The 16,716-nt window shown below is 34.3% G+C and overlaps 1 protein-coding gene across 2 annotated transcripts in view; it reads right to left on the bottom strand.

The window, feature by feature from the left end:
* The window catches only part of Lrp1b (LDL receptor related protein 1B), a 2,087,209-nt gene that overhangs the window by 522,606 nt on the left and 1,547,887 nt on the right, over positions 1-16,716 (bottom strand). For both annotated transcript variants that reach the window (XM_045147485.1, XM_045147484.1), the window contains 4 exons: positions 5,380-5,506; positions 5,095-5,246; positions 4,669-4,793; positions 3,093-3,464 (listed from right to left, as the gene is read on the bottom strand). In XM_045147485.1, coding sequence (XP_045003420.1) covers positions 3,093-3,464; positions 4,669-4,793; positions 5,095-5,246; positions 5,380-5,506 — 776 coding nt within the window. The remainder of the gene's footprint in view (positions 1-3,092; positions 3,465-4,668; positions 4,794-5,094; positions 5,247-5,379; positions 5,507-16,716) is intronic.

Here is a 16,716-nt window from a genome sequence, read left to right as displayed (position 1 = left end):
GCTTTGCCTAAAAATGCACTTATGTGAACAGAGTGATATGGCACAGAAAAATAAAAAATCTTTGGGTGAACTGTTGCTCATTCAGCTGCAAATGAGAGATTATAATCCTTAAGATTGGGCCAACTGACCTGTACTGGGGCAACAGGAAGAATGTAGACTCTTTTGAAGTGGACTGAGTGCTCAAGGAGTGTGCTGTTCTTCAAAGTCTGTTTTATTCCCCCCTGGATTAACAAACTGGCACCTGACTTGGTATTGTGGAGTATAAGAAATGCAGGAGAGGGTCATTGTTTTGGAAATGGCCATGGGCAGTGTGAATGGGTTTGCTGGATGCCTGCATGGAGACCCCATGGGTCCATGAGGATGAACCATGGATTATGGTGGAGACCCAGTGGAGATTCTGGGACCATGAGATGGCTGCTAAGGAAAGCAACCAGCCACAATGAAGTTTTCCAGAACTGTGATTAGCCTAGCTGGAAGGGTTGAATTGAAACTCCAGAGACTTGTTGCTGCTTAGAATTATCAGACTTGGAGATTTGTCACTGGCCAGAGTTGTTGGACTTGAAGCTACAGAGTTTGATGTTTGCCCTGATTGTTTTAAATCTTATATTGGCTGAATTTCCTTGGTATTCCCAAAACCGTCTTTTTCAGTGTGAATGTTTATTCTGTCCTATTATGGGTCTTTTAGGGGTATTTTTTGGTAATATGGCTCAGTTAAAAGATCTTGGACTATGGGAATATTTGAATATCACTGGGATTGATAAAACTAAGGGGACATTTAAAATTGGACTGAAGCATTGCCTTTTACATCATGGATGGTTATCAGTTTATGGGGGCCAGGGGCAGAATGTGGAGGCTTGATTCAGGTGTCTCCCCATAAACTTAGGCGTTCTCAATGTTGGGTTCTCAGCTGATAGAAATTTGGAAATTAATACCTCCTAAAAGGAGTGTATTGTTGGGGGGGCAGGCTTATGAGTATTATAACAAGTGTCCCCTTGCCACTGTTTGGCACACTCTCCTATGGTCCATCTTATGTTGGCCAGGGGGTCATGTCCACCCTCTGCTCATGCTGTCATTTTTCCTATTATTGTGGAGCTTTCCCTTGAGCCTGTCAGCCAAATAAAACCTCTTTTTCCAACAAGCTGCTCTTGGTTGGGTGATTTCTACCAGCAATGCGAACCAGAGCAGGAAGAGGTGGGGATCACATGTGCTTCTCTATTGATGATGGAATGCTGCTGGCCCAATGTTGTACACATAATGACAGTTGCCATGAAGATAATGAATCCAGTGATCCTGTCACATCCAGAATATAGTACTTCACACCACTTTTCTCTATCCTGTGGTTTTTAACATATTTTACCCCTTTTCTACAATGAACCTTGAGCCTCAGAAGGGTGATATAAAGATATAAGTACATCACTTAACACTCAAGTCACTTATTATCAGCACTTTGATGAATTTAAGTCTTTTCAGTAGCCAAAATTTCAGTTTTACATGGTGTTAAAGTAAAAAAAATATATACAGTGACCACTGACATAGTTTGATGCCACCATATCGATTAATACTAAAGGGCCAATAATTATAGCATCTGGTGGTTTTTATACTTTAATGCAAATGTCAACATTATGAAAAGGAGAAAAATAATATCTACTTATGAGAATAATAGTTTTGTACTCCTATCTCTTGACCCTATATTGGGGCTTCCCTGGTAGCCATACTTTGAGAATCACAAGCCTAGAATTAGTCTTCCTCTACTCTCCACCACCTCGGGCACTCAACCAATGGCTACTGTTTACTCTGTAAATTTCCTTAACTAAGCTCAGCACAGTATCACCTTTTAAAATTGCATGAGATTCTTATCCAGGCAGATTTACTTATTCGTTAAAGGACTGAAGTATCTTATATGTCTACAGTGCCACAGTAGTTGTTTACTTGAAATTTTCTCTATTAAACTATGGCTTTGAAATATCTATGAATTGATATTCATCTTTATAAAGAGGGTGTCTGACAAAGAATGTGGAATCAAAGAATAAGTGAATAAGATAATTATTGCGTTATGGCTCAACATGAATGTTCCTGATGACGAATATATCAAGTTGCACAGGTGAAAAATCCGAGCATTATAGATTCAAATGTTATAGAGATACGCAATGAATCAAAGAGTGACAAATATGTATTAACTCCATGGTCAGTATAGTTAGTCATTTACACACATACACACACACAATTCACACCACAGGGAGATCAAAATGCCCTGGGCCATTAATATACAAATTATTATGAATAAATATGGAAATCTATAGAATAAAAAATGTGAAAGTATGTTATTAAAAGTATATACTTAAACTAATTTTAAAAGCTGAATAGAATTTCATTAGGCAAAATGACTATGAATGATAGATATTACATGCTGAAAGTTCAAAATGAAAATTGTCAAGCACTAAGCATGGAATGGCAATACACAAATAAATTTGACATAGAAATCTTTTTTTTTTCACATGCTTAAATGTTACAATAGATGCTGAATTACAATGTTTTTCAAAAAGTTTATATTAATATTATGAAATATTTTTGCACATTCAATATTCGATAACAGCATGTATGCTGTTAGAGCTTCTACCACTGAAGTAAGTCTTCAGCCCCAAGTTACATTTTTATTTGTATAATAGTATTTGTTATCACAATGATTATATTTAAATATATACACATACATGAACACACTAAATAATTCCTGGTAGTTTTTAAGCATATACGAATAGCTGAAATATATTAGGCAAATTTACTATATTTCATTTATTGGAAGGAAATTAACTAAAATAATTCTGTATTAAGGATTACAAGAATCCTAATACTCTTAATTGTTACAAACATCATAACAAGAAGCTGAAAATGAGATTAAAAGCTAGTATTTATTCATGCTGCCTGAGAGCAATTAATTGCTTCTTTGACACTGAGGGATGATATAGTCACATTTGTGCTTGAATCAAAGCTCTGGAAAGTGTGATTGTTTGATGAAATTATCACTGCTATTTCTCTAATAACCCAAATGGCACTCAGTTTCACCAAACTATTTAAAATTAAATATGTGTACTTACTTTCAACAATGACTTGTCTGCCTTCCCAGTTATCTTGAATAAGCTGTATATTTCCAAAGTGTGCATCACTGTAAAAGATGCGGTTTGTACCTTTTCTTTTTTGATTGTAGTCAAAAGCCAAAGCGATGATATTCTTGAAATAAAGTGGGTTTTCATAGGGCTTTATTGGGGAATTTAAATTGTTTTCATCAGAAAGATGTATACTTTTTAATACTGTTCGTCCTGAATACAGCAAATAGCCTTCATGCCTTAAGCACGTAACTCCATCTTCAGCCAAATATCCATGGGCACAAGCACATGTTCTCTGGGAATTTCCTCGATAAAGACAGAGTTGCTTACAGCCACCATTGTCCTTGGCACAAACATTGGTTCCTGAAGAAGAAAACATGCACACATGCACGTGCACACACACACACACACACACACACACACACACACACATGAATTCATAAATTCCTTTTTATTTGCAAACATATTGACAGCAACATTAAACATTTACACTGAATATTCAGTATTTTTTTGACTTGTAAATAAAAGCAAATATTAAAATGTATTTTTTTTAAATCAAAGAATTTTAAAATCTTGGATTTCCATTTGAAGGGTAACATAGTTGCTTCCCTCACAATCAAAGTAAAAGCATTAAAATTTATTTTATCCAGAACTGAGGATTAAGCTAAATATCAGACCCCTTGCCTAGCACACAGAAGATTTCGGATTCAGTTCCCAGCACTAAAACAAGCACAAAAATCCCTTAACAAATAATTATATACACACATTGATATAAGATCAATGATGATAGGATTTACATCATATTTTTTTTGCTACATGCTACTTGATTCATTCAAAACATTCACTGTAGTCACTGGAAATATGTGCTGCTATAAGGGCTGTGTCTATCAAGTATGGAAGGCACTGAAGCAAATTCATATCTCCAGTATGTCTATCCTCCTAATTCTGTATGTTGGGCATAATTTACTCCAGTTGTGAATGAGGACATGGAACATTTCTATTACTTCTTCTTAGGGCTAATTCTATAGAATTTTTATTACAATTTTCAAAATTATTACACAGAGTTCCTTTCAACTAGATAATTAATTAATTTTAATAAAAAGAACAAATATCACTGCTACATCAGTTTAAAATATGTTTTATAGAATAGTGGTTCAGAAATATTATATAATAAAATACATCACCTTCTAGAGCCAAATCCAGTTTTTGTGTTAATATATAATCCAAAACAAAAATTCACACTGCCTTTCCATTCCCTAGTTGTGTCTGTACTTTTTACAATAGTATATTGATCAAGATTTCATTTAACATTTCTTATTGCCATTCAATTCTCAAGACATGTCCTGTATCTCACATGTACCTGTACATGCATGATCGTAAGTAAATGTACATATGTTTTCTCATTTCTTCAAGCTACTATTTTATTTTCGTAGAAAATCAGGTGAATGTTTGAGGTATTAGACTTACATGAGAATTAATTCTTAATTTAAGTATAGCAGATATTTAAAAATTAAAAAGGAAATAATAAAAACATATAGCAAATGTAAATTCCTATAAATGTGCTGACCTTTCTCTCTTACTCGGTTAAAGATTTTGATCTCCTTTAGGTTCACTCCAAGACCGGTTCTCATGGTTACTGTTTCTGTGGCATCATTCTTGTGGCCCCTTCTGACAGACCCATTGGCATGTGCTCTGCCCAAAAGTTGAACATACATGATCAACTATCTTCACATATTCAAAATCAAATGATCTTGTTAGATGTAAGATTACAAATGGGGCAATGAAAGCAAAGAAATCAGCTTTAGTCTGTGATATTGAAAGACTTGACCATGGCATAGCTAGAGAGCTCTGTCAGTCTTCCCTGTGAAACTCCCATGGCTCTGTAAGAGCCTTTCTGTGATCTTGCTAAGGTATGGCCAGTCCTACGAGGGCAAATAAGCTGGCACTGAAATAACATTTTGAGACTCAAATACTTAGAAAAGAAATGAATTACCTGTCAGACCAGTAGATGTAAGCCCCAAAGACTGCTACAGAAAACAGATCCACCGTGCTCCCTGACAGCACCACCTCGCGGTTCCCTCCAGTCTCAAGGTCAATCCTCTCTATCTTGTCTGTGCGAGCATCACACCAGTATAATTTATTTTCCTAAAGATCGATAGGAAAGCAATAGTACAAGCTGGTTTTGATTATTTATTAAGAACATCTGGGAATACTATAAACAGTCTAATGCAAACTGGCATTTAATACACTTCAGATACTTAAAAGAAATCCAACTGACCTCATAGTCAATGGAGATGCCATTGGGCCATGTTATTCCCATGCCTACAAGGACAACCTTTTCAGAGCCATCTAGGCGAGCCTTCCCAATGCATGGCATCTGTCCCCATTCAGTCCAGAATAGAAAGCTGTAATTAAATAGGTCATTTATAGTAATATGCTGACAAGTAGGCATTAAAGAATCAAGATATTAAAATGACATGAAAAACCATAACAGTGATATTCATACTAACAGAACAAACATAAATAAATGTCACACACTAATGTACAAGCATATTCATGCTTGTATTTCCATAATTTTATTGTTAAAATTTACTTACCTAGACGTAGAAATTACTGAATGGATCAAATACATGAAGTAACATTTGTGAATGCCCTTTCTTTTCTAAAATGCTCACCTACAACCTGGTTCCAAATTTGGTTCTATAGTTGTTTTCACATTTGAAATATTCCCTTTAAAAAGCCTTTCAGTCTGCCTTACTTATCATGGCACTGTATTTCCCATGCCACCACAGCAGCACACACACTATAGTGGCAGTTATATGCATTAATCCACCTTACATATTTTTTAATATATTTGTCTCTACTTGGGCCATCATCTCCATGTAGACTTTTTAGTACTTCCCACCATTGCTTATTACCTATAGTACCCAATGATTAGAAAATTAATGGGAATAATACTTAATAGTACTGAAGTTATGAATGTGCACATGAATACATCATAACTTTCCATTCTGTCCACTTCTCCCAGTGTTGTGACTAGGCAATTTGAATTTCATAAGCTAACTTATGATGTCACCTTAAAATATGATTTCACCATGCAGGTATGGCATCATTATTTTACTAATATCAAAAATGTAATGCTGGGCTAGTGAGATGGCTTAGTGGTTAAGTTCCATGCCTATGACGCCTAAGAACCCATGTTCAATTCTCCAGGTCCCATGTAAGCCAGATGCACAAGGTGGAACATGCATCTGGAGATTGTTTATAGTGGCTAGAGGCCCTGGGATGCCCATTCTCTCTCTCTCTAATAAACAAATAAATAAATAAAAATCATATATATATATATGATTTTTATTTATTTATTATTTATTATTATATATATATACACATGCATACATACATGTATATATATATACATGTATATACATATATACATAATGTTGATATAGAAAGAAGAGCTAAAATATGCTGAAATAAAATATGTCAAATGAATGTAAAAACTGAAGGTATAAGTCAGTCCATAATTATTTCCACTTAATTATTAAAGTCTTCATGTTTAAGACAACATAGAAATTCATATTTTAAGTATAAACTACTCATCCTAAATATGAGGTTATATCTACTGAAGTTTTAATCTATCAGATGGCTACATGTACCAATTTTAGAAAAATATTGTCATTCATTTAGTTAAGAATAACAGTATATTTCTTTGCATATATGATAAATATACAAAATAACATAAGAAAATATTGTGGAAATACATATAAAATACTGTGGGAACATATAAAAGTTAAAGATATACATTATTTTTTCATATATATTTGTTGCCGCTATCATTGAAGCATTAAAAATTTAAAGCTGAATAAAATATGTGTATTCTACTCATGTAATTTTTTGATTTAATAGTTTTTTTTTCTTAAAGAACTATATAAAATAAATTTATTAGGCTTTTACAAACAGATAAAAAGGAGGTGTGGATAGAATTCCAAGTGTATTAATCTTGAAGATTCTGTCATTCACATTTATAAGTTCTTAAATGAGAAATGGAATATTTTGTAGAAGGAAATCTATGTAATACTTTATTGCTAAGAACTTTGTTTTAAAAGACATAAAAGAAATCTTATTTGTATTAAAGTGAAGATTTTAAAACTTTAAATGATTTTCTAATTGAACTAAGCATTATTTAATCAAATAACTATATATACGCAATTTTTACATCATTTTCCTTTTTAGGGACAGGTGTCATTGTTGTTGAAAGATATACATTGTTACATTGCAAAGGATGGACTTGAATAGTCAGACAGACCTTTAACAACTCAACATCACTGTTGTCATATACTTCAGCATTTCAAGTACAGAAGAAAATGCATGTTAATCTTTGCTGAATATTAATTTGATTTCAAATGGACTAGAGAGCAAGAAAACTATAATTTTGAATGTATAAACTAAACAAATCATTCCACTTATTGAATCCTCATGGCTACAGAAATGGTGGCTCTGGGGTGAAACAACCATACTCATGTGATCCTTAAAGGAACACACCAGGAAAGACACTCAGGCTTTATCAACCCAGGCCTAACACATTTTCTCTGTAATATATGGTCCCATCAACATATGGTATCCTTCTCATATTTTTTCTGTGCTATGAGTGGTGGAGAGAAATTCCTATAAAAACAGGAGAAAAGAAATCCCCAATATGACCAAAAGCTTAGTTGTGAGAAGCAAGCATAAGCTACTTTCTAGTTTCTCTGTTTTGAATTTGTGATGCTTCTACAGGAGAGGCTGAAATGCATGTCAGTAAACTTCATGGATTAAATACCTTAAATATAGCTATTCTAAATGTAGACTTTATACAAAGTTTCCTTACATATACTAGTGACTTGATAGATATCAAAATATATGAAGCTAAATCTCCCATGTGGGAATTATTTTTGTGGTAAAATAATTTATCAACGTAAAAAGATGAAAACATTTATCATAATTAAGGAATCTTTTATGAATATAAAAAATTAAGTGAATATAAGGTAAATATTAATTTACTTGCCAATTAAATTGAACTTGAAAATAGATAACTATATAGAAGTGGAACTTTAAGAACCTACAGCAATTTTAAAGCAAACTCAGGGAAACAGTGGTTTAATAGTAGATTCACCACCCAATTTGAGTTTATATGTGGCTGTGGGAAGTATTTGTTAAATTGCATAATACAGATAAGAAAATTGACTTTAGAGCACTCTATTTGTGAATTTAACACTGAAAATACGATCCCAGTTCTAGAACAATTTCAAAATTGTCAAAATCAAATGATACCTTTAAGACTTTTCTTCAGATAATAAACAATGATTAAACCAAAATGAGAAATAACATTTAAAAATTTATTAATTTATTTGCAAGATGAATGAGAGAAAAGAAAGAGACAAAAGCGAAAATATGGTATGCCAGGACTTCTTGCCACTAAATTGAACTCCAAATGCATGTGTCACTTTTGTAATTGGCTTTATGAGGGTACTGTGGAATTGACTCCGGCCATCACGCTTTGCAAGAAAGCATCTTTAACTAATAAGCCATCATCTCTCCAGACTAAAATCCCATTTTTACATATGTCTGCACTTACACTGAAATGTAAATTACAAGATGCAATATACATTTTTATGCCTAAGAGGAAAAAGAAAGTGTTACTTGTTTTACTTGCAATTACATACCATGAGATGACAAAAAGCTTTAGTAACATGCTGTGATTACCATATATACATATACATATATATACATACATACATATATACATATATATGGTAAACACACACACACACACACACACACACACACACACACACACACATATATATATATATATATATATATATATATATTTCATAGAAAAATGACTATTCACCATAGAATTTATTACACTTAATTATTCAAAAGGATAGTGAAGCTTTATTTACCCCACCTTGGACAGTAAAATAAAAGAAAATCAATGGAGTGGAGAAACTGATTTTTCAAGCAGAACTAACATACATGGCTTCTATTTTGCATTTGCCTATATCTTAAAAGGCTGCAAGGCTTTATTGTTCAAAAACAGGCTTCATGCCCACTTCCCAAGGACGTTCTTCTCTTGCATTCAGCTAATTAACTTCATTATGGTTCACCTTTGCTCTTGGCAGCACCGCCTGCCATGTTTCAATTTAACAGAATCTTAACTTGCTGTACTTTATTTCTCAGATATGAATTTTGACACCAAAATGTCTATGTAAGATTACTTGGAATTCAATTTTTGAATAATTTTACATATAATTTTTACATTTAAGGCTCTTTCTTGCCTGAAGCCAAGTTAAAATAGACATGATAGATGGACATATATACTGCTAAGATTTTTAAGTGTCAGTAAATATTTCCTCTAAATAAAACTGGGACTTAAACAAGGATCACTATTCCAAAGTATAAACATTCTATTCTATATGAATAAATATTTATGATATTCTTTTAGGAAGAAGTGAATGTACAAGGATAATATGTAAATATGTAAACAGTGTTACAAATCGTAATGAATGTTTAGTTTGTGGATGGAAATATAAATTTGCTTTAGGGACTAAAGAATAAGAATTCAATAATATGTACTGAGAGCTTTCTCCTAAGTCAATGCTGGGTTCCTGGTCACAATGGAAGGTAATAGCAAATCTGACAGATATCTGAAGAAATGAAATGGAAGGATTATGTGAAATGTGAACTAACTGATAAAAAACTACAGAGACTCAAAATTTCAATCTTTTCTGTGATAGTACCAAAGGAGGTGTCATATAGAGAAAGGAAGTGAATAGAGATATGAGAGAACATGTGAGGTTTCACTGACAGTTGAATGAATAGAAAAGAAGTTTTAAATATAGAAAGATGATGATGATTTAGTTTATGTGTTTGTCTTACATTTATTTATATTATGTATATCACTCTATTGATACAATGACTTCAGTTTTAAAAAGAACACAGAATCACTTCCAATGAAAAATATAGCCACAGCAGAGAAAACATACAACCAGGAAAATGAAGAGAAAAATAAAGAAATACTGTGTTCACAGGCATTAAATGGGGAGGTCAGAGAGGAACACAAAGATCAGGGCTAGAGGTTAGCAGAAACATAAATTCTTGCATGGAGCCTAACCTTAAATTTCTCCTGTTTCTTTTTTTCTTTCCCCTTGGTACTGGCCTATAACTCCCAGTTCCAGGATATGGTTAACAACCACAATGAACTGTTGATCAGAGAGACCTACAAGGTCTTGGTCAAGAAGACAGATTACTGTCAGAGCACATGATTACTAACCAAAGGTTAATGGTAAGACACTACTGCTGAAGACAGCATATGTAGAGATACCTGGTTGTAAACTAGAAGAAAGCCAGTACACATGCTGGAAGGTGATACATGAGCTACCAGGGGAAAGTGGCCAACATCTGTCTTAGCAACTCAAAGACTAAGCCACTTAGAAGCAAACAACCTAATGTGATGCTCACACAAGTGCAATAGTGGCACACAGTCATGGTGGGTAACCAACTGCCCTTGAATTGTTGAACAGATTCTCTCAGTGGGAAGGAACCCATATCAGAAACTGGAAGACAAGTCAGAATCACATCCAGATAATGATTTTGCGTTCCATTATCAAGCTCCCACTGATCTTGGGCTATAAGAGGATCTACACCCATTAAATTCTCTCTAAGGGGCTGGAGAGATGGCTTAGTGGTTAAGCGCTTGCCTGTGAAGCCTAAGAAACCCGGTTTGAGGCTCGGTTCTCCAGGTCCCACGTTAGCCAGATGCACAAGGGGGCGCACGTGTCTGGAGTTCGTTTGCAGAGGCTGGAAGCCCTGGAGCGCCCATTCTCTCTCTCTCTCCCTCTATCTGTCTTTCTCTCTGTGTCTGTCGCTCTCAAATTAAAAAAAAAAAAAAATTCTCTCTAAGTTAATAACACTTATCCCATTTAACCTGTGCTACTTCACTCTCTATTGGAGAATCTGTTTCTCCTTTTCAAACAGGAACAGGACCTGAGGAGATAAATGACCCATCACACTTCACCCCAGCTTCAGCTGAAACCACAGAGGAAGTGGGGAAATGAGGAATAGTGTTATTTTGTAGGTGAACCTGACATCAGAACAAGGGTGAAGGAGATGGATACTGAAGACAACATCTACCAAACCAGAGATCCACAGACCACTGGAGTAGATTTAAAATGCACCCAACATGACTCAGGGAATTTTTTAGAAGATGGGGCATCAAGACTGTTAGAGCCACAAGTTGTGACATTATGCACAGAGATAACACTCTGTGATAACTGACTGCTAACCCCAGAATGCATGACCGACAATCTCCATGGGGATGACCTGCATCCCCAACAAGGAGGGCCCCTTTGGAAAAGGGGCAGTGGCAAGGGAAGTATCAACATGTGGTGTTTATATACAAAGTATGTCCATAACCAATAAATACAAATTAAAAAAAAAAACAAACACTTTTACACACACACAATCTTGTGTGGACAAAGAGGGAAATCAATCAGGAGAAAGCAAACAGTGTAACAACCTGAAAACAGCAATGGCTTTGTATTAGGTGATAGACACACTCATAATTGCCTAGGTAAGCAGAAACTTTGATACCCACTCCAGAGCTTCAATGAGACAATAAGTAGTAATCACTATTCTAAAAGTAAGACTAATAATTACTTAAATAATTATAAGACATCATTGTTCTTTTTCAAACATAAAGGAAGAGTCCTATTTGAAACTGAAAAGGCTTCATTGAAAATGAAATTAAATATGATAAAAGAGCATAGCTAGTATATGAGAAGTCTAACAAGAGACACCATTGTACCAGAATAAAAACAGAGACATCATCTTTAATTGGAAGGAAAACTTTCTCTAGGGTGAAATTCACTTAAGCATTCACAGTATGAATTCACACATTCCATTTTCCCTCAGCACACATTTCTCATTCACAATTACCAATATTGTTCTAACTGTTTTACCATGGGCTGATGGTTTTCTCATTTACCTTTTTTCTGCTGAAATTTATATGAATTTTATGAATCATATTGATTCATATGGACATCCTATATGGACACCCTATGGACATCCCAGTTCTTGTTCTCATCTATCTTGTTCTAGGTTCCAACATTCCATTGCCTCAGCTTTACAAAAGCAAGGTTAGAAATCATCCTAAGGATCTTGTGACAGTATTCCATTTCCAATTTAACTCACATAAAAATCCTTTCTCATTAATTTCTAATGCCATCTTGGTCACCATGACTGCTTAGCTTTCTCTTGAGAGTCTTCTGTCTTCTATCCCTGACATCTCTCTACTCTGTCACTAGCTTCAGTTCTCCTCCCCATTAACAGTTGATCTGTCATAACTGTCAATTTTGAATTTTATCCTCCTCTCTCTTTTTTATGTCATTTATTCAGCTTTCACTTATGTTTTCCCTCCCTAAATTGTCAAGTATTATTTCTAAAAGTCTTATCAAACATCGCAGTTAGGGACTAGAATTGTATCTCTTGACATCATGTTACTTGGAAATTATTCATTTTGTCAAACATATCCCTTTCAATAGTTTCCATAGCACTCATGTATTCATTTAAGCTGTAAACCCTATGTACATAAATTATCACCTATAAATTGTTCTAGTTTACTATTTGACCTATAAAACATATTGTTTCCATATTCTAATATACCTTTCACTCCATCTCCAGGGAAGGGAAAGGAACTAGAATTTGTCTCATTTATTACAGTTACCTAAAATAGATGTGGACATTTGAGACTGAAGTGTTATAAATTGTAAGCTAAGGTTCCCAAATATATTGGCCACTTTCAGTGACCATCTGAGGATGCTTGCTTCCTGCATGTACCTCAGTGTCTAGACTCTGATTCCCTTGCCTCTTACAACTTATTTCAAATTCAGACTTTGTTGGCACATGGTCTGTGAGCCACTAGACTCTCCTCTCCCAGAAGCACTGACAGACAGAAATCTTGGGACTACCTGTCTTACCATATTAAGGCTAAAACAATAGATGAATAATTGGAAGTCTGACAATCATATTCCCTTAGTCTGAGGTTTATACTCTAAAGGTTTTCATGGAATCAGTGTGAGGCCTCAGCATTTTGCTCATACTTGAACATTTACTTGAAAGCTGCCCAATTATACTCTGATTCTTTCACTCTTTCTTATCAATTTTTAAAATAAATTTTAATAAAACAATATAGAAAAAAGCAGATAATAAGGATATGGCTTTGTTCAACTGTGCAGTGTGTTTTTGATTTAAGCTTTATATTATTATAATACACAAAAGGATTTAAAATGTTTAACCTTAAGTGAAAATGCATTCTTTCTTTTTGTGAATAGAATTTTCACTTCAGAATGTGCTTCAGGGGTCCCCATAGTATATACAATGTGTCTTGGGCTACTTTGTATCTCCCATGCACCTTAACCCATTGTAATGTTTCTTCTGTTTTAGAGTTCTTTGGGCACTTCCTGGAATTCATCTGCTTTTTAATTTCATTTTACTGTGCTCCTATCTACCAGTTCCCTACCTTTAAATTTGTGCAGTATTGCATCATTTTCCAAGATTTTGTCTCTGTAGTCTGTTATTTCCACTAACTATCTTTCATGTATTTTACATGTGTATGCATATGGTGTACATGCATTTGTGTATGTATATTTACACATATGTTAACAAACATGTGTGAGTGTGCACTTGCACATACATATGGTTATGTAGGGCAGAGGTTGATGGCAATTGCCTTCACTGATCACATTTCATTTTACTTACTCAGCAATGTCTCTTACCCAGACATCATGAATCCAACTAGTCTAGCTAGCCAGCTTGCCCTAGAAATCTCTTGTCTTCACTTTCCAAGCAATGCAAGGTTTTTAGGTGGGTCACTATGACCACCCTCCATTTACATGAATGCTAAAGATCGACTCTCTGGTCCTCACACTTGCACAAGTGCTTTACCCACTGAGGCATTTTCCAAGTTCATTCTGTACTGATTCTTTATAGTCAGTTTCTGTGCTACTAGTCTCCTCTTATTGGTACCCGGAAGTAACATCTCCTAGAGTAGCATCTGTAAACTGTGTTCCCTATTTTCACTTCTCCTTATCTCACCCATGCTGGTTCATGATTTCTCCTCAAGTTTCACCCTGGGGCTTCTGTGATATATCAACTTTCCAATGACTCCATAAAAGGATTCAGTGCTCTCTCATCTTCCTCTTGTCCTTAGTGCCATGTCAAGTATTATTAAATTATTCTTTTAATGATAAATCATAGAATATTAGAACAATGTTCAAAGACAAAAGACCATATCCAAACAAGTTCCATTCATTTTAAAAAATGGTTCCTCTCTTCAACTTTGATCTGACTCATCTATCCCTATGAGCAGGAAGGAAAAAGAAAAAAAAGAAACACATTTTTTACATGAGGGACTGTTCATGGTTTTATTGTATTAGCTATTTACCTCCAGCTTCCTCCCCACTTAACCTGAGAACAGGAAATAACTCTCCCTTTTCTTCCAAGGTAAATACACCACCATTCCTAAGAATTTCTCTATTTAAGACTGCTTCAAACTCAGTAACTCTCACCACTGTTCTGACCACATGTTCTGTAGGTTTGTAATGTCATGGAGGAGACTTAGGACAGAAGGGTAGGACTGTGTTAAAATTTAATTGGGAACCAACAGATAATACCATCATAGCACAATATTTAGTTTAATGTGGAGAACACATTTTCACTATGGCCACAAGTTGCTTCCTTGACTGTTATTCCATATATAGACCTTTTGGTGGTTTGAGTATAAAACATCTCATAGCCTCAGATATCTTTTATTAAACTTCCTACTTAGTCTCTAGCAGGCAGAGCCCTGCTGGAGGACCTATGTCACTAGGGACAGAAATGGTGTCCAGGCCTGGCATGGTGGCACAAGCCTTTAATCCTAGCACCCAGGAGGCAGAGGTAGGAGGATTGCTAAGAGCTTGAGGCCACCCTGAAACTACATGACTACATTGTGAAATCCAGGTCAGCATGAACTAGAGTGAGACCCTACCTTGAAAAACTTAAATAAATAAATAAATAAAAGAAAGAAAAATGAAAAAGAAATGGTGTCCAGCCCTAAGGTGTGTGTTCTGAGCCAGCCTAAAGTTGAGCTGCTCTATTTGACTCTCTGCTATGGATGTTCGATAACGTGAGCCAGTGTTTCCCTCCAGGACGAAGCTTCCCCTGGAATCTGTAAGTCACAGTAAATCTTTTCTTTCTATTAGGTTCTTCTGATCTGGTGTTTGTTCCCTCAATAAGAAGGTAACTACAACACACCTCATGTACCTACAGACTTGCAGAAATCTTGCTTTGTAATTTGTAATTTTATAATGATCTCAGAAAAATTATTCAACATAAAATTCATTACAGAATATTAGAGTCAGACTAATATGCTAAAAATGTACCTTACTTCAAGATATGAGTCTGTTGCTCTTTGCTAAAGGCTTTGAAATCTCCCATTAATGAGAAAACTTGACAAAAAGTTTTACTCATATCATATTTCATCGTACCTTTCACTGGCATTGCTATTGTGTCAATATGTACTGAATTGAAGACCAGGGAGGGTAAAGAGGAGTGTGAAATATGCTGGCTCAGAAGGCTTAGCATTCAGTAAGTATTTATTGTATAAACTGACAAAAAGTGGATTATTTGAAAGTTCTTTTACTGGATGCTCTCATTCAACCTGGAGAAAAGTATAAATAATCACATGCTATGATGGATACAGACAGATAAGAGATACTTCAAAACTGAGTATCTAGAATATGAACATGAAGCTGTATACTTGTGGGATTCAATAAGAAATGAAAAAGAAAACTACATATTGGAAAGTAGAAATAAGAAGTTTGTTAAATTGAGATGTGTGAATCTATACTAGAAAAAGTATAAGAAATTTTGTGCCATACAAATAAAGTGTTAGTGGTAAATCTAGAAGGAAGACATTCTTTATTAGAAACTAATCAATTTCCTATGTGCCTGGGAGATTAATAAATATTCAAGTTACATTTGTTCCTGCAATTAGAATAACTATAAAAACTATTCCTTTCCTTGCTATGCATGCTATGATGATTTAATGTTTATCAGCTACAATTTAAAATAATGATCCCATCTTTAAGTATATCTTTAAATATTTACAGGTATGATTTGAGCACACTCAATAAGCATGTTTTATTACTAGAATTCAACATAGTTATACTGCCCTTCCTCACTCTCATAGACATGAGTCTATGGGTTTCAGTCAAGAGCAAGAGGATATAAGAAAGAATGAAGACAAATTTAAGACTTTGTTAAAGATTTTGACCTAAATTATTTTCACTTATTCCCTTACATGTATAGCTACAACCTTTATCATTATAATTTTATATACTTTTATAAATCCATATGTTTTATATAATAATATATATTTTATATAATTTTATATATTTTTAAATACTTCTGTATATGTTTAAACTTTTGTTTATTGAATTATACAATGCCTAATAATATATATTTATCTATGCTATATGAAATTTTCATACATAAAACAAAAAATGAATAAAGTCTAATTTTAAGTTTAAAA

The sequence above is a fragment of the Jaculus jaculus genome, chromosome 4 (assembly GCF_020740685.1).
Source record: "Jaculus jaculus isolate mJacJac1 chromosome 4, mJacJac1.mat.Y.cur, whole genome shotgun sequence".
In the NCBI taxonomy this organism is placed as follows: Eukaryota; Metazoa; Chordata; class Mammalia; order Rodentia; family Dipodidae; genus Jaculus; species Jaculus jaculus.
Note: the sequence above shows the minus strand (reverse complement) of the source record. Positions and strands in the feature narration are given on the sequence as shown.